The sequence below is a fragment of the Hyperoodon ampullatus genome (assembly GCF_949752795.1).
Source record: "Hyperoodon ampullatus genome assembly, chromosome: 2".
Lineage (NCBI taxonomy): Eukaryota > Metazoa > Chordata > Mammalia > Artiodactyla > Ziphiidae > Hyperoodon > Hyperoodon ampullatus.
The window spans coordinates 173,527,163-173,545,110 of record NC_136915.1 but is presented as its reverse complement, the minus strand read 5'-3'; the positions used below and the strand labels follow the sequence as shown (position 1 = coordinate 173,545,110).

At 44.7% G+C, this 17,948-nt stretch overlaps 1 protein-coding gene across 1 annotated transcript in view; it reads right to left on the bottom strand.

The window, feature by feature from the left end:
- The window catches only part of ILDR2 (immunoglobulin like domain containing receptor 2), a gene marked incomplete at both ends in the record, with an annotated part of 53,155 nt that overhangs the window by 12,552 nt on the left and 22,655 nt on the right, over window positions 1-17,948 (bottom strand). Inside the window, 3 exon segments of the mRNA XM_079697028.1 lie at window positions 3,324-3,500; window positions 4,599-4,745; window positions 7,472-7,524. Coding sequence (XP_079553154.1) covers window positions 3,324-3,500; window positions 4,599-4,745; window positions 7,472-7,524 — 377 coding nt within the window.

Genomic DNA, 17,948 nt, shown 5'->3' with positions numbered 1-17,948 from the left:
AGAAGCATCCATTAGAGTTAGCAATAAGGTGATCTTGGCAAGCGCTGGTCTTTGGAGTGGTGAAAGCAATAGCAAGACAGGAGTTAGTTGAGGAGAGGAAATGGAGACATTAAAGATTCAAAACTGTATCAAGGAGTTTGGCCATGAAGAGGGTAAAGTGGATAGGGAAGTAGCATCAGAGGACTATAGGGTTTTTGCAAATTGTTGTATTTTAATGGGAGAGATCTGAGTGTGTTTTGAATGCTGATAGGAAGGAAAGGCTTAAGACGTGAGGTGGGCATGGGGTGGGGTATGGAGATTCAGCAAAGAGAGAACCTTGACAAAGCTGAAGGGGATGGCTCCAGAGCAGGACAGGAGGAGACAGTCATCTTTTTTTGTAACAGAGGTAACAAACAAACATAGCAGGTAACTGCTATGAAGAATGGGAGAAGGAATCAGGGTGCCTTGTATCTCTTGCCCATTCGGTAACTAACTGGCTATACTATACGTAGCTCATCAAAGATGCCTTTTCAACTACACAGAGTGTTCAAAAGAGTACTGTGTACAAATGTAATCTGAAAAATTACTGTTGCTAGATGATTACCCTAAAATTGAAGTAGCATAAAAATAAAAAAATAGGCTAAATTTACATCTTTATAAATCAGCATTTCTTAACACTTTTAACATTCTTTAAAGAACAATCTACATGGAACAGTGGCTTAAGCCATTTTTCTTAAAGGAGAAATAGCCAAAGGCCATCAGTAGTTCTGGCCATGGGACCATGAGTACAGAAATGTGCCCAGTGAGGATCATGAAGAACTCACTCCTGACTCAACGAGCCAGAAAATGATAACATGAGCCAGACTAGCTTGGCCAGCACTGGTTGTGCATTCTCCCCTTTCCCCCTGCTAACAGAATCCTGACTTTGTTCATTTCCAAGGTGAATAGGTGTTTTGGCCTAAGAGATGAGTCTTGGTTGGTCCGAGCCAATCTGGTTTAGGAATGGAGACAGGACACAATTCTTGCCAATCAAATTACAAGGAGAAGTCTGCTGGAAGGGGAAGAGGCTTCTGGAAAAGTTTTCCTCACTCTTGAGAAAAGGAGCACAAGGAAGGAGCATAACTTTTCCATCTCTGAATGCATTTAGTATCTGGGACTGTGGCAGTCATTATGGAATCTGGAGGGGAGCCAGCCCGGGAGGACAGATGATGCACTCGGGATGCCAGAACACAAGATGGAAGGAACTAGGTCCTTCAGTGATGCCACCTGAACTGTTCCATTAACCAGCCCCAGAACCACCTTACCTTGGAATTTCCTGCTATGTGAAATCATTTTTTTTCCTATTTTTTAAGCCACTTCTAATTGCAGTTGGTTAGTATGGCAGGATGGAGCCAAAAGGACTGAACTGCATGCAAAAGCAGGAACTGGAAACAGGTTGAAAACAGGAGAGAAGAAGCATTTGCCATTCTATGAATACGAGTCATTTTATTATGAGAATCCATTCAATCAAAAGTAAGAGGGAGAGGGTTCTGACGGGAAGGAAGGAGACAGAAGATTGGGGGGAAAAGGCAAGCTGCAAACAGAGCATGAGACAAGTCCTATTAATGCCTCTTTTGCCCACTCCATCCTTCGGGGAAATGGACTGTATTGTCTTTATCTCTCTAATACCCTGTGTGTCCTTGATCATTAACTTTTACTTCTCAGTCTGTGACTCATTCCCAGTCTCAGACGTCAGAATCCTGCTAATAGATCCTGAGAGAGAAGAAACACAAATACCAGTTACTCACAGAGGATATCCACTCCTTCCAGGGTGGAGCACTGACAGTTCATTAAATGAACTGCTCCCCACTGAAGGCCGTCCAGATACCTCCAGGGGAGAAATGTCTGTTTCATCAACCCTAGTGGCTCACTTACACCTAGGGATTTAAAAATCACCTCCTAGGACTTCCCTGGTGGCGCAGTGGTTGAGAGTCCGCCTGCCGATGCAGGGGACGCGGGTTCGTGCCCCGGTCCGGGAGGATCCCACATGCCGCGGAGCGGCTGGGCCCGTGAGCCATGGCCGCTGAGCCTGCGCGTCCAGAGCCTGTGCTCTGCAACGGGAGAGGCCACAAGAGTGAGAGGCCCGCGTACAGCAAAAAAAAATAATAATAATAAAATAAATAAATAAATAAAAATCACCTCCTAAACATACTACATACACAGTTCTAAACTTTACTACTCTGTAGTCCTGTTCAGATGCCTCCAGGAAGGCTACATTTTAATGTCTCTATACTCCTCTACCCCTGCCTATAACCTCGAATTCATCATGCCCTCAAAGGGGCTAATCTTCATCCAGATAAACTCTCCTTACCAGTTATCTCATTTCTGTCTAGAAGATGCACCACTAGACAACTGGGCTCATTTTGAAGCCTCCTAACATCTAACTGCTCGCTCTTTCAAAGCATCTCTCAGATTCATCCACTCATTTCAACGCCCATTGTCTCCATCATAATCCAGACACTCACATGTCCCACTTCAGCCACACCTCAGCTCAAGGTCTCTGATTCTACTCTCTCCTACTTACCACTTGCTTTGTCAACATGTCACCTCTCCACTCAGGAACCTGCCTGCAGTGGATCTCATTTGCTACGGCACCAAGCCCCAGCTCTTCTGGGAGGGGTTTCAAGGCCCTCCCTAATCTGGATCCGCCATATTCTTCCACTGTCTTCCAGTCAGACAGACAAGCTAGACACTGTCAGATACACACACTGTGTTCTTGTAGCTCTGGGCTTCCACCATGCTGGCCTGTGTGTGTCTCTGCTTTCCTAATCCTTCTCATTCCTCTAGGCCCACCTCTAATCTCCCCTCTTCCCTGAAGACTTTGTAACCATCCCAGCTCTTTCTCCTTTGAACTCCCAGTACCATACGCTTTAGCACCTAATTGTCCCACTAAAGGTCCATTTTCTTTCCCTGGCTGGGCCACACTGCTTGTTAGACAAACCTTGTCCTACACTTCTGAGCGTTCCTCATAGTACGTGGTAGAGTCCTGAGCACTAGGGAGGGAAGAGATAACTATTTATTCATTGAATGACCAACATGCAATGGGTACACCTTGCCTCTTTTTCTTATAATTTTAGTTATTGAGGAGCCTGGGAAGAAAGCAAGGGGCAGCTATGTCCTGCAGCCCTTGGAAAGCCTGGCATGCATTCCAGGAGATATCTGATACAGCTGGCAGGCTCCCATTTCCAGAGTGGAGATAATCATTGTCCAAAGAAGCGTCACCGAACTGATGGTTCTCATCAGCAAGGAACCAGAGTGGAAGCCGGACAGGAGCATGGGGCAGGGCGGTCGGGAACTAGATTTACCACTGTGGCTTCCTCCAGTGGAGTCACTTGGTGCCAGGGGAGGCGGATGCGGCTTGTCCATCAGCACGCCAGATGCGGGGGCTCCTCCCAAGGGGACAGAGGGGATGGAGTAAGGGCCGGGGACACCGGAGACAGAGGGAGGGTACCCGGCCTTTGCTGCTTTCCCTGCTTCATACACTGTGGAGGGAGATGAAGAGCAAGAGAGATTACATCATCCCACCCTCCACAACCCTCACACCAAAAATTCCTGAGGGTGTGCTTAAGGGAGCTCCTGGATGTATGCGCGGGCGTGTGTGTGTGTGCGTGTGTGTGTGTGTTCTACTAGTCCTGAATTGATTCATTGGAACCCCTCTCCCCCACTCTCTTGGACTCCTCCAGCGATGACATAAGGAATTACAGTGTTTAGTAGTACCTGGCAACTGAGTAATTTAGCAGTGCTGGGAGCTGTCACAGCAGCCTCCCCTGTGACAGCAGCAGCCCACTCTTAACCATGTTGCTGTAGGCTGCCTCAGCCCCTCTGGAGGAGGCCGAGCACTGGGGCTGCCCAGAGCTGCTTCCAGGAGGCTCCTAACCTCTTCTAGAGAGGCAAAGCCAGCTATGTGCTGACACACGGCCCCGCTCTATGAGCTCAAACGCAGAGCAAACAATCTGACTCCTTTGCGTGCAAACTGTTGTGTTCCTAAGGATATGAAAGATACACATTGTGTCCTTCAAGATGTTTATGGCAGGGTGCCAAACTTACTGCCTATATGGGCTTGGCCAGGGAGGTAAAATTGTGAATCCCCAAAGGAGGACTAGTTCCTTTGTGGACCATTCTGTCATAGGAGTAAATACAACTCAACGGTGTCTCGATGGGACCCAAAGGCTGTGGTTTGCACACGCTGTTGGTAGAAAAGAGGAGTTCTCTGCACGCACAAGGCGTGACCAGAGAAGGTTTTCTCTAGTTTGGATGCCCGAGGAGAGGGCAAAAGCCTTACCCCGCAACCTCACCATCCTGAACCTGCCCTTCCTTTCAGCAATAGTGTCAGTGAGGATTCCAAATGCAGGGGTGATAGGTGTAAATCAGAAGCATGGAGAGGTGCCTGTAGGTGAGAAGGCAAACAAGAATGGTCATCTTGGGAAGCTGGGGGCTCCCAGCAGAGGAGAGTCTGGAACGATCGCTTTTGGGGTGGAAGGAAAGGCGGTGGAGAAGGCGCTCAGGGCACATAGCTGTCTGATGGAAAGGTGACATTTCTTTTGATCACTCTACATCTCCACACTCATCACTTTACTCACAGGCCTGCGGGCAGCAGCAGGAATCTGGGCAACATGGGCAGCGGATGTAGCAACAGCAGCTGTGAGGGCAGCACTGGCACCAGCAGATCCCCACCAGGACGAAGAAGAGGAAGACTCCCAGGATCACCAGGCCAACAAACACCCACTCTGGAAGGATGCACAGAGAAACCCACACTCGAGGCGGCCCCCTGCCGGGACAGGCACCTCTCATCAGTGTCTCCCTGTGAGATGAGTGAGTGGGAGGGACCTGGAAGACAGTATCTCGTAACAGGGCACAGAGCCCCCAGACTAAGGAGGAACTCTGAGAGTGAGAAGTGCAGACCCTCCCAGGGCTGGGGCATGGAGAGCAAGGAAGGTTACCGGGGTCATACTGAGCACACATAAGGACAAGTACAAAGTGATGGGGGAGTTTTAGGGCCCCTTCCTGGAAAAAGGGCTTACCTTACCAACTGTAGTGTCAGAACACGTATGGGACAAGAGCAGAGATCCCTGGCTAGGTAGAGGGGAGCTTTGCTTCCTGAGCTATAAAATGGTGGGTTCTGTGAATTCGTATGTTTTGTAGCCAAGTTAATCTTGTCCCTAAAAGTGTAAGTCCCGAGAAAAAGTTCTCTATGTCTATATGGTCTAAATCAGAACATATTTAGGTGGTCCATGTCCCTTGTGTATTCATCCGCTTTCCCTACTGACTGCCTCTTAACATCTTTCCTGTACTCAGCATCAGGGCTGAGACCAAAACCCTTTGCTAAAGAAAACTAGAGACATAGGCTCCGAAGAGAAGATACTGTCCCTGTTCCCCAAGAATGGTTTGATCACACTCCAGTTGACCATGTGACACAGCCAGCATAACCACAGACGAAAGTGGCTCAGGACCGTGATGACTGGGAAGGCGCTCATGTGTATATCTGACCATGTTTGTTAACGTCTGCTATTTTCCCTGCTCTGCCAGAGGCTGAACGTGCATTTAATTCATTTGCCCATCCAAGAGATTAAGAGAAAGGAAACAAATCCACCTGGCTTAGATAAAAATGACTGTGGCCCTGGAGTGACCTGATGTCATGCTTTTGGGACTTGGCTATAGGATCCAATGTCCCACTGGGGGCCTGGGACGGACTGGAATGAGCCATGATTTCCTTTCAAAGCAAAAGATTAAAGCAATTCATTTTGATTGAAAACCATCTCCCAAAAATCCCTTTGCAATCAACTTCAAGTACACGTTTTGTTTGAATTTTAGTTATTAAATATTCCTTCAGTGAAATGGAACATTTAGTTGGAGCTTGAGAATAGGATATTTTGGTTACATAAAGGGTTTTGTGATAATGATGAAGTTATTTGACCTTTGTTTAGAACATAATTTCCTCAGAGAGGAAACAAACAACTTACATTTCCTGAATGGTCCTCCTCACTCACCCATTCAGAAATACATTCAAAATAACCAGGTCACCCTCTATTCAGGAAGTGAGAAGGCCTTGTACCCAGCTAGAATGTTCTGGAGAGCATTCTTGCGGAGGACAGTAGATAGATGAGGGCTTTGGCCTGTGCCTTAGCACTAACATAATAACACAATGCGGCCTGAGATAGATATGGGCCCTGAGGATTAGATGAGATGTGTGGTATGGTGGCTACAACTTGGGTCAGGCAGTTATGGATAAAAGACTGGCAGGTTACCTTGGAGAAACAAAGAATGTTATCCATGAAAGGATTCTTGGAGTCAAAAGGGAGAGAAATTCAGGAGACCAGGACCAGATATGAAAAATACAGTAACTTTTCCTTGGGACTGTGGGATATAACATCTGTATGAAGCAATGCAGTGTAACCTTGTTTTTTTGTGATGAGCAAATGCATACAAATTGATGGAACTCTGGATAAGGTGGATTACAAAGAAATATCTATTTGCGTCCTTGGGATCAACATCAGTAAAAAGAATGTCTGTATTTGGGTTGGCCAGCTAATGGGAAAGGATCAGGAGAATTCACGGAAGAATAATTAGTGAAGCTCAACTGTGAAGACTCTGGATGCTTCTTAAAACCTGAATCAAGTCAAAACCAATCGCCAGGATTATTTTGTTTCTCTCTTTTGCTCTCAATTATTAAGCAGCTCTTAACCCTTTGGCAGAAGCTCTCCAAAGCAAGGCTGACTCATATCCTTTCCTATTCCCGGCCTTTGGATATGTTCTCTCCCATAGTTCATTCTTGTTTCTCTCTAATCCTCCTTCCATGATGGGCTATAGTGCAGCATCAAACTGATGTTGGCTTGTCTAGCTGGTATGTTCAACAGAAGCTACATAAAAAGACAGAGGTGTACATTCAGTGCAGGTGTCCTTGACATAGGGTCCATGGACCCCAGGGACTTAGGGGGCCAAGAAGCCCCTGAAATTGTATACAAAGCAATGTAGATCTCTAAATGTGGACTTTACAAGGGAGGAGGGGGTGCATAGCTTTCATAAAGTTTGAAAAAATGTTTTGATAAAGTTAGAAAAGGCAATTCAGAGTAACATGGTTGTACACTAATGAATGGGTCAACATAAAACTTAGGGAATAAGGAATGCAGATTAATAACCACTCGTTAAGGGTACTTATAGCTCTCTGGGTGCAGCTGAGATACTGAGATTGCGAAAAGGCCTGCATACCTGACACTGGAGGACTGGGTCCCCATCTCAGCCTAGTTTTAATTACCATTATTCTTTTAGGGCCCAGTAACAGAAGAAATACAATTTGAAGGCTCTTCCAATGGGCTTAATTTCATCCTGGAAAATACCACAGACATATATAGACAAATGTACAAATAAACTAAAGGAGCCATTAGTAACTAATGCAGAAGCAAGACAGATGGAGGGATAGCAAATTAAGCAAATACAGAGTTAAATGACTGAATACCTGGCATAATCTCCACAGCAAAACTGGGCAAGAGATCAGCAAGCAGCCCTGTCCTGCCTAAAAGAAGTGGAAGGAAAAGAAGAAGTAAAGAGGTTACTCCAGAGGAAAAACACAGCCTGAAGCCTAGCTCCAGTTAGCACCATCCCTACATGGGGCCATTGATCCATGCTGTCTGTGTCATGAGACGCACATCACCAAGGCTGGGCTCAGTCAAGAGAATGACCTGCTCCATCAATCTTTGGCAGCCATCTAAGAACTTTGCACCTAAACCAGGCAGAAGCAGAAACAGAAATTTCTCTCCAACTATTATAGAAGGAGGAAATCTCTGCTTCAAATATGAAAAAACCTGCTTGAGCAGACTGACATATACCATCTCCATTCATTTATACATCCTACTCCACGTATATTATTGGAAAGTCAAACCCGTCTGTATCCAAACGTTCAACCTACATTTTCATACATCCATACACAGTCCCATGTCCATATAAAAACAAAAGTACATATTTGGTTTTAACTCAGAATTATCTCCCTACATGATTCTATTTATAGCCTAAAGATATTTCAATGATTAAAGTTTTCAAAGGCAAGGAAATGATAAAGCTAGATCAGTTATACACTCTTCGACACTCCTTCTGGCTTCAGAAATACTCTGTACATATGTATATGGTATGGCTTTTCCATATGGCACCCACAGCTGGCATGGTATGGACCCAAGTGCTTTCTGCGTGATATGGCACAGAAGCTTAAGGGCTGGTGTCAGAACAGGTGCCCCTCGGGGCTCGGAGAAGCAAAGAGCTGTGCAGGAAACAACACACTGGAAGAGGTTGGGGAGGAGGTTAGTCCTTTTAAAAACTAGCCTGGTTTATATAGAAAGAAGTGCTGAATGCTTCCATCCTGTTCTCATATCCACATAGATATAAAGGCTGTAATAGGACTTCTGCCCTATACCAGGTTCTCTCTATCACAGTGCAGCCTTGCTAAGAAACAAGTTGCACTGGGAAACAACTAGCAAACTCGCTTCCTTTGAGGCTTGTGATGGCAAAAAGTCACTATGGTTCCTAAGCCTGCAACTGAATCTTACTTCACTTATGGGCATGACATGCTTCTAGAACAGCTCTGTCCAGTAGAAATATAATGTGAGCGACCAGTAATTTTAGCTTTTCTAGTAATCACATTAAAATAGTTTTTTTTTTAAAAAAAGATGAAATTACCTTCATAATATTTTTACTTGTACCAATGTAGCCAAAATATTAATACTTCAAAGGCTCTGTAGCCACACATCACCATTAGAAAACACACCTCTAGGGGTCTGGTCTCCGGTTCATTAGAAAACAACTTTTCCTGTTGAAGTTTGTTGAGGTGCATTAGAGAAAAAGTTACCCATGTGTGTGGTTTATATTTTGAGTCTAAAGGTCATAGTTGGTCACTGATCCTCTCCTCTATCAAATCACCCCATAGAAAAGCAGCTCTGACAAAAGTCAAAGAAAAAATTCTTCCAAGGCACTAGGAGAGGATGCTGCAGCAGGGGCAAGGTGTTAGGGAGTCAGGTAAAAGGGCTCTTTGCTCACTTTATTTTTCTTGGCTCTCCTCAACTATACACGGCCAGTGTGGTAAAATGTGTCCCAGTCATGTCTCCTGCATGGGTAATGGTCCCACATTTGAAAAGTTAATCAGTACCAGAGTACGTTCCAAGGAAAAGAAAGCATGGAGTGGGCCACTAGGTTAACTCTGTTTTATTTTTTATTTAGTTATTTTTTTGGCCACGCCATGCAGCATGTGGGATCTTAGTTTCCCAACCAGGGATCAAACCCGTGCCCCCTGCAGTAGAAGCTCGTAGTCTTAACCACTGGACCGCCAGGGAAGTCCTGAAGTTAGCTCTGTTTTAGGTTTTGGCAAGAAGGGTTTCCTTCTTTCTGTCTTCCATCTTGTGCAGCTGACACGGTAAGAGTGGTTTGGTGCTTGCAAGGTCTCTTGGAAAGACAAGTGGGCGCCAAGTAGGTCATTGGAAAAGGGCATCTTGAAGGAGAGATGGGCTAGCCTTTGGCCTAAGCCAACATGAAAGGCTAGGAGGTTCCCCAAGGCTCACACGTGGTCTAGTCCATTTCCCTAGGATAGGCGACCAGACAGGGATTTGGGGCCAAAGTCCAAGCAAGTGATTAAGAGCATGCATTGGTCTCACATGGAATGTTCTCTGTACAAATATCTCTTGGAAGCTCAACAAGGCAATAGACAGGTGGTCAAGGATTTGGGATCTTGGACATCTCTTAAAGGCGTAATTAGTATTAATTACAGCCAACAGCCAATGATCAAGAAGTCAATATTAAAAAAAAAAGTCAATATACTGTGCTTTTAGCAAAGCAGTTATCAGATGCTTACTTAATGGTGTTTTTTTTAATATGGACAATTAGAACTTCTAAATATATCTTATTGTATGTAGTAAAATGAGAAGCTTTTATTGTGTTTACTCTCTAGTTCTCAAGCCTACCACTGTTTTAAACATCCCTATATGTGCTGTAGCCCAAATCATTAATTACATTCATAACAGAAATGTTATTGATGATATAAGCTATCGATTTGCATACAATTTCTCACAGGAAATTAGCTATGTGATAATAAGTAACTATAAAAAAATCCATACATTCAAGGAGGATATGGTACTCACACATATTATATAGAGCATATTCTACTGGAGTAAGCAGTGGACTGGGAGTCAGGGTACTGAAGGCAGCTTTGACATTAGTTTACTTGGTGACCACTATGGACAGATTACTTCCTCTTTCTAGGACTCAATTTTCTCATTAGTCAAATGAAGCAGTTGAATGAAGAGGTCCATAAATAGGGAGACCATACATCTTGGTTTGTCTGGGACAGTCCTGGTTTATGCCTGTTGTCCTGGTGTAATTATTAATAGCACCCCTTTTAATTCCAAAGTGTTCTAATTTGGACAATTATTTATATGGTCATCCTATCCATAACATTTTCAGTTCTCAAATCTGATACTCAGTGATCAGAGTTGCAAACTCAATTCCATGTATTTATACGGACCAGTAGCTAATGCAAACAAGTGCAGCTGGTCAAATGTAATACAACTGGGAGCAGCTGGGTGTGTGGCAAATGGCATATTGTGTCTGTAGGGGCTGCTTCTATGCACCTCTAGCCAATTGTTGCCTCACAGAAATGTGTCTTCAGGGTTGCAAATCTTCCTATTTTTCAAGATTAGCCAGACCCCAGATTTTTATGTGAAATATCCTGATTTTCAAATGTTGGCAACTGCTTCATAGATTTTTAAAAATCACTGGACAAGCCATACAAAATATGTTTTGGGACTGTATAGAACCCAGGGGTCATGTGCTTGCAACCACTGCGGGGTATATATACAGAGATATAATTATGATGGATAAAACACAAAAGCTGGATTTCCCCACATGCTGTTTAGAACAACACCTTGATGGTGTTCTGACACTACTTCTGCACACAGAATGCTAGTGAGTATAAGCTCTAGGCACCTATGTTCAAATTAAAATCTGAAAGCAACAGTATGACACACCAAATTGTTAGCCCTTATTTCTGGGTCACTGGAATGGGCATCATGGAAGAACAATGAAGGGGCTTTCATGTTTTAGATTTTTTTTTTTACACGTGTAATTGAAAAAGTTAAAATAAGAAACATGGACAGGAGATTCACAAAGCTTGTCACTCCATCAGAAAGACATACATCAAGCTTCTCATTCTCCCTGAAGCAACAGCCAACAGCTGACACTTCAGAAGATGGTGAAGCCTTCCCATAATGCACCCGTGTAGTGTTAGCCCCAGGGTGGTGTGGGTGACAGACTTTGGCAGTAAAGTGGGTAAAATTAAATGTCTTCAGAATTCAGAACATAGTAGGAGTTTGGGGACAGCAGATTATACCACTATGTTATGTCAACGGTAGAGAGGGAGAGAGAGAGCAAAGCTCTCTGGCTTTTATACCGTGACCTATATTTTCCTGGAGCTAAAGGCATTTTAAAAAGTGAATTTATGCTGGAATCCTATATTTCTAAAAGTCATTTTGCTTCCAGCTTCTTGCTTAACAATTCCTAAAAAATGCTGTTGCCAGTTAGAAATGCTCTAACTTTTCTTCCTATTCTACTCTATTCTATTCTGTCACATCCAATGAAGGTCTGATGTTAGAGTCCAAACAATTGCAGTAAATACATTCCAGATTTCAGCAGCACTTTACCAACACTTGTGAATCACTGTCATTCTTCCAGGATTCAGTTAGAGTGGCAATTACAAGTCACTTTAATGTCTAAGAAAAGGATGGAAAACAGACCCAGCAAATAGAAAGCCGCATTTACTCTTTTCAAACCCCAGCTCAAACTATGAGTAGGAAGTACAGTTTTCACGTAAGCACTTCAAAGAGTTTTCCCCAAACCTTGCAGAATCTATTACTTTTAAGAAATTTCCACATGAATAGACCAAATGAATCAGGCATACTACTAGTTTGTACATGCACACATGCAAGTGTCAGTATCATTCCATACCGTCACAAACATCATAGCCCAAAACATTCATGTATTTTGGGTTGAATGATGAGGGCGGAAACAATCACTTTGAATAAAACAACTTACAGATTTTACCTATATAATTCCCTGTTTCAGCTGTTTTCTGCCACGGACACCTTGAAGTTATCCCCAACTGAACTCTCAGTACATATTCCTGAGAACAAGTTCACTTCTGGAATGTCTCCAATTCATTCATTCAACAAAGAAATGTATATTGTGCCTGGTGGAGACGCAGAAAGGAACAAGACTTGACCCCTATGCTTGAAAGCCTCAGGCTCGCCCACGCAGCTTGTCCAGCAGTGTGAGGCTAAGAATTCGGCTTTACTTCTCTGCTTCTGGGTCACATGACTTACCAAGGTCAAAGGACTTTCTTCCTGCCAAATCCCCTGATTTCATTAGATTTTTTTTTTTTTTTTTTTTTTTTTGCATTTTTGACATCAGGTTCCCCCAGTCATGAGGCCTTCCCCCAGAGACACAGTCCTTACCTGGTTTCCCACTCCTCTCCTACCCATGGCATTAGCTTCACATATTTCACAACAAACCATGTCCCGGTGACATTTCCCCAAGGTTCTGGTACCCTTTCCTTGGCCGGTCAGGCCCTCAATGCAGGATGTACTTACCTTCTTTACTAAGATAACCAGCTAATGAACTTCTCAATCTTCTGCTTCACTCACATTCTTACCACACACAGTCTACAAGACTCTGAAATATGTTCCGACAGGGCCGCGTAAGAATACTGCCCTGAGAGGCTGCATCTCCTCCACGTTCCCGGTTTCATGAGAGCACTTGTCTCTCAGCTGCCGTGATTCCTTTACATGTGCCTCCACTAGCAGGATGGAAACTCCTCTGCCTCCCCAACAGCGTGGCATGAGGAGGCACCTCACCCGTCAGGACCTTGAACTTTTCCCAGTAGTAAATCCCCATTGTTTTCTATGCTGGGCTTCTGGCTGGACTTCTGATTTACTGCTCGTTAGTGCCTTTTATCCAGCTTAAATGGACTCTTAATGAGCATATGAAGGAACCATTCATTCATTCAGCACTATTCTATGTAATGGAGAATGTTTAGCAAACCCTGGACTCAGGGCTCAATGCCAGTAGCATCCTCTACTCACTGGAATATCCCCAAATGCCATCTTGCCATCTCAGAGGATTGAAGCACCACCTCGTTCCACCCCCACAAGCTAAAAGCCACAAGGCTAGGGTATTTTCAAGGCAGCCATTACAGAGAGATACAATATGCACCCCAAATTGGTTTTCGTCTCTAGTCTTAAAACTTAAATCCAAGCTCTGATCATTAGTCCAAGTTCTAGATGTAGGACAAACTTGTTTTCAGATCCTAGATCTGCTACTCAATTATTTGATGACAAAAGGCACATTATTTAATGCATTGGACCTTATGAAAAGAAGGGAAAACAATACTTCCTTTGTCCTTGTGATGTCAACACTGCTGACAGCACAGTTATCTCCATTCATTTCTTTGAAACGTACTAACTTGGAGTCCTTTTCAGTTTTGCCAATATATCATACAAATGAACCTTCTGTTCAGGATGATCTAGAATGTTTTTCTTCCCCAGCTTCTTGAGGTTCCCTTCTTCTCCCTTCTGCTTAATGGACATCTGGGCTTCATCCCACTTCCAGGCTCTCCTAAGACGCCCTGGATCCATTTTCAGGGATGTACTGTATCCACCCCTGATCTCTCAGATCCTAACCCTCTAAAAGGTTTCTTTCCTAAATCTTTGAGGAGAGCAGATGTTTTTCTCTGGCCCTTTTAAGTGTAAAGTTGTTTCTATGGCTGTTTGGAAACCCCCCAAATTGGAAATTTCCCAAGGGCACACACATCCCTGTTTTTATTCTATATTCCCATGGCAACCATGCATTCAATAAATAAAGATTATGATTATCCATCACAAATGTGGATATAGCCTCCCTTTCTTTTATATGTAAACTATGTATTTAAGCATTTCATGTGTGTTTCTTTTCTTTGTCCCTTTCGTTTTAGCTCACTTTAAATTATAGTGAATAATTCTTACGGTGAATTCTCTCCACAAAATGAGTAGTGTCAGACCATCTACAATTAACTGTTAATAAATGCTTCAGGCTTTTCAGCAGTGATTATAAGCTTGGCCTAAGGCACTGACTTCTATTCACACAGAAGTCTAAAATCAGATTGTATTGCCAGAAAGGATCTCGGAGGTCATCTAATCCATAACCCACTCCATGTTTTCAGTAACCTGAGGCTCAGAGAGCTTAAGAATCTTACCCAAAGTCACACAGCTGACTAATAAACCAGGAGTAGAACCTGGGTCTACTCACCCCCACCCCTATCTTTTTTTCCCCAGTATCTCACTCCCCCTCAAGCTTTGCTTATTCTTAATTTAGAAATGTTAGACATGTGCAGCATTTCTAATCTCCTAGTATCTGCAGTGAGCAACACAGACATTTGTGTGGCATTACTGCTCTACTTACATAATTAAAGTATAATGTCTGGATATAGGAGTGTTGGAGATGGTTAACAATTTCAGCACCTTTTAAAGCTGTGACCAGAAAATGATTACTGAATACATCATAACACAGTATGAGCTAATTAAAAGGCATTCACCATGCTGCTATAAACTAATAAACAATAATAAAAATGATTGCAAAGCACTCTGCCTTTGCAAAGTGCTATAGTGATCCAACCCCCTAGCCCTCAAGAGTGAGTGGATGCAAAGTGTTATTAGTAATATAACGTGCTCAACTTGGCCTGAGATGAAATGACTAAGACAGTTAGATTTGATTCCAAAATGATATGGAGCAGGGTGGGATTTAATGGAGGGAGGAAATTGAGTTTCTTGGTGCCCAGTGTGATTTCCTGAGCTCCCTCTGCTCCAACCATCAGACCATCAGTACAGACACTTCAGATGCAAAGATATCAAGAACGGCTAATTTCCTTAACCCAAAAAGCCCAGGTGGTCCACGGCAGACACGGAGGGGCACACAGCTTGGTAGGTCTCGGATTGTCAGAGTCCCTGCCCTTTCCTCCGTGGCCAGCCCCCTCTCGGTGTGAGGGGCCTGAGCATGGAGCATTTCCCAGAGCAAATTCTGAGGCTCTGCACCGTGTGAACTCAAACCTGCACACTTGAATAGCGGCAGCTGGCTTTGGAGAAAAACGCCACGGCTGTCTCCTGACCGGCTTTCAAGGGCTGCCATTCTTTCTTTCCAGGGCTGAGCCGATTTTCGGCGACACCCGCTCTCCCGCGGGCCTCCAGGGCCTCCCCTCGGCGGGGCCCGTCCCCTCCCTCCCGCGCACCGGCTTCGCATTTTTGCCGCCTCCCGGCTCTGTCGACTACAATGCGGCCGGCGGGCTGACCCAGCTGCTCCAGCTCCCGCCTGGGTAACCACGGCAACCGCGGGCTTCAGGAATGCTCACTAATTGAAGGCCGAGTTTCCTCCCACAGTGATGAGCAGCAAGTGAAGCAAAAATAGTGAGGCGGGATAAAGGCTTCGAGGGAGCGGGGGCCGGGAGCGGGGAAGCAGTCGCAGAGCGGGACTGGGTGGCTGGGGGTGAGGGAAGGGCAAACGGCGCCTTCAGCACCTCGTTTGTTCTCTTCACAACCCAAGGCAGTGAAGAACCTGAAAGGACATCGTTTACCCGTCAGAAATCTCAGCACACGTTTTTCAGTGAACAACTGTTACTGCAAACCACCACCTCTTTGCTGGGCCCCTTTGCTTCTAGTCAGTGAATGGAGATGTGCGCATCCCTAGGTCCCCGTAATTAGAATGCCAGCTAACATCCAGGGTGCAGCAGGTGAAGGTGAGCTGAAACTAATTTGATCTCAGCTCCTCTGGATCTTCTGTTCTCTTCAATCAAAAAAAGAACTTTCCAGGTGATCAGCTCTAAAGATGGGGTGACCATCATACCAGTATGCCTGTTGTCTTGACATAAATTATTAAAAGTCTCCCCTTTTCACTCTCAAGAGTATTCTAATTTGGACAATAAATGATAAGGTCACACTATCAAAAGTCTTTCCAGGCCCACCCAGATCCTAATCCAAGTCTTAGATGTTCCCCAAACCCTTCCAGACTTCATCAAATGGCCTCTGTGACCTAATCCTTGTATTTAGGTTAGGTAGTAAACACCCTGTAATTAACTGAGAAACGGGGGCTTCCAACAGCTACCAAAACATAGCAACCAAAAGTCAGCATGCTGGGACAGAACACCCTGAAACCCACTAGCAGGAAGATTCCCACAGGCCTGATTAGGGTCACCACTCGCAAGGCACTGCACAGATGTCACTGAGAAAACATGAATCTATTAGTAATAGGATTGCCAGTTAACAGATGGCTCATTAAAGCCTCTGCCCATGGAATGGGCTAAAAGAAAATCAGCTCTCTAGGAGGAGTCCCGGAACACAGAATTCCCTAAAGAGGGTTCCCTCAAATTAGGGATGACATCCTGGCAATGAGATGTGGGGTATAGGAAATGGTAGGAGAAGGGAACTGACATTTACTGAGTTCCTATTCTGTGTTATTTAATCCTCATACTAGGTCTTCCATGTGACTTTCATTTTCCCTCCCCCATTTTTACAGATGAGGAAACCGAGACGCGTCAACATTGACTTACTGAAGGTTATATTGCTGCACTGAGTCCACAGATATCTGACCCCAAAACCCGTGCTCTTCACGGTGGACCTTATCCAGTGTCCAGATTGACCTTTGGTCAAGGTCAGGGTTTTGCAACCTTGGCACGGTTGGGGCCAGATAATCCTTTGTTGGGGGTAGGAGGGCTGCCCTGTGTGTTGTAGGATATTCAACAGCCTCCTTGGTCTCTATCCACTAGATGCCATGGTATCCCACAAGACGGGACAACCACAATGTTTCCAGACATTGCCAAGTATCTCCTGGGGGGTCCAAAGAGGCCCCTCTTGAGAATCAGTAGCCTAGATATTTAATATCAAATATAGTTTTGTGGGGTTTTTTTGCGGTACGCGGGCCTCTCACTGTTGTGGCCTCTCCCGTTGCGGAGCACAGGCTCCGGATGCGCACGCTCAGCGACCATGGCTCACGGGCCCCAGCCGCTCCGCGGCATGTGGGATCTTCCTGGACCGGGGCACGAACCCGCGTCCCCTGCATCGGCAGGCGGACTCTCAACCACTGCGCCACCAGAGAAGCCCTCAAATATAGTTTTAATCTTTTCTTGTATTGTTCTCATTGCTTTAGAAATATAATGCTTATCTTTACCAAAAGACAGTAATTTTCATAGCGACAAAACAGTGCCATTTTAAAATTTTGTATCCTCACTGTGCTAGGGACATGGTGTGCAAAAGAGACTGGTTAAAAGTTAAATCATAATTCAAATACAAATCACGCTTGAAGCAAAACTGACTCTATCTCATGGTGCCTGTCAAACAGCAAGGTTGCGATTATGCCGTGGAGAGGTCTGAAGGCCAGAAGAGCCTTCCTGCAAAGGGTAAAAGGCATGATCCCTAGTCTTTGGAGCAACCCCAAACCCCACTCCACTGCTCAGATGGTAGAAAGCTCATTTTTGGCAGCCATTAACCAGAATCAGATGCCAGTTGATGCCTGGTTGACTTTTCTGCCTCCGCCTTCTCCTCCACCCCTTCAACAGTTTTCTGGTTCTTCTCAAAACCAAAACCAACAGAGGCATCTAGGTAAGCTCAGGGCAGAGTAGGCCAGAGCTAGGAGAGAGGGCTGGGAGAAAAGCCAGCGGGGCTGAGGCCTAAAAAGCTCCCTCCCATTATAAGTTTTGTGTCACCCCTTTCATGGGCGGCAGTGCAGTCATCTCAGCTCTTCAGGAAATCTGAAGATAGATAGGGTAGGTCCGTCCTCCTAGAGGAATCAACTCCCCTTGACGTCTTTCATGTGAAGCCAAGACATCTGAAGTATAATCAAGTCTGCAAAGGAAAATGTGGGCACAGCCCAAATTGAAAGAT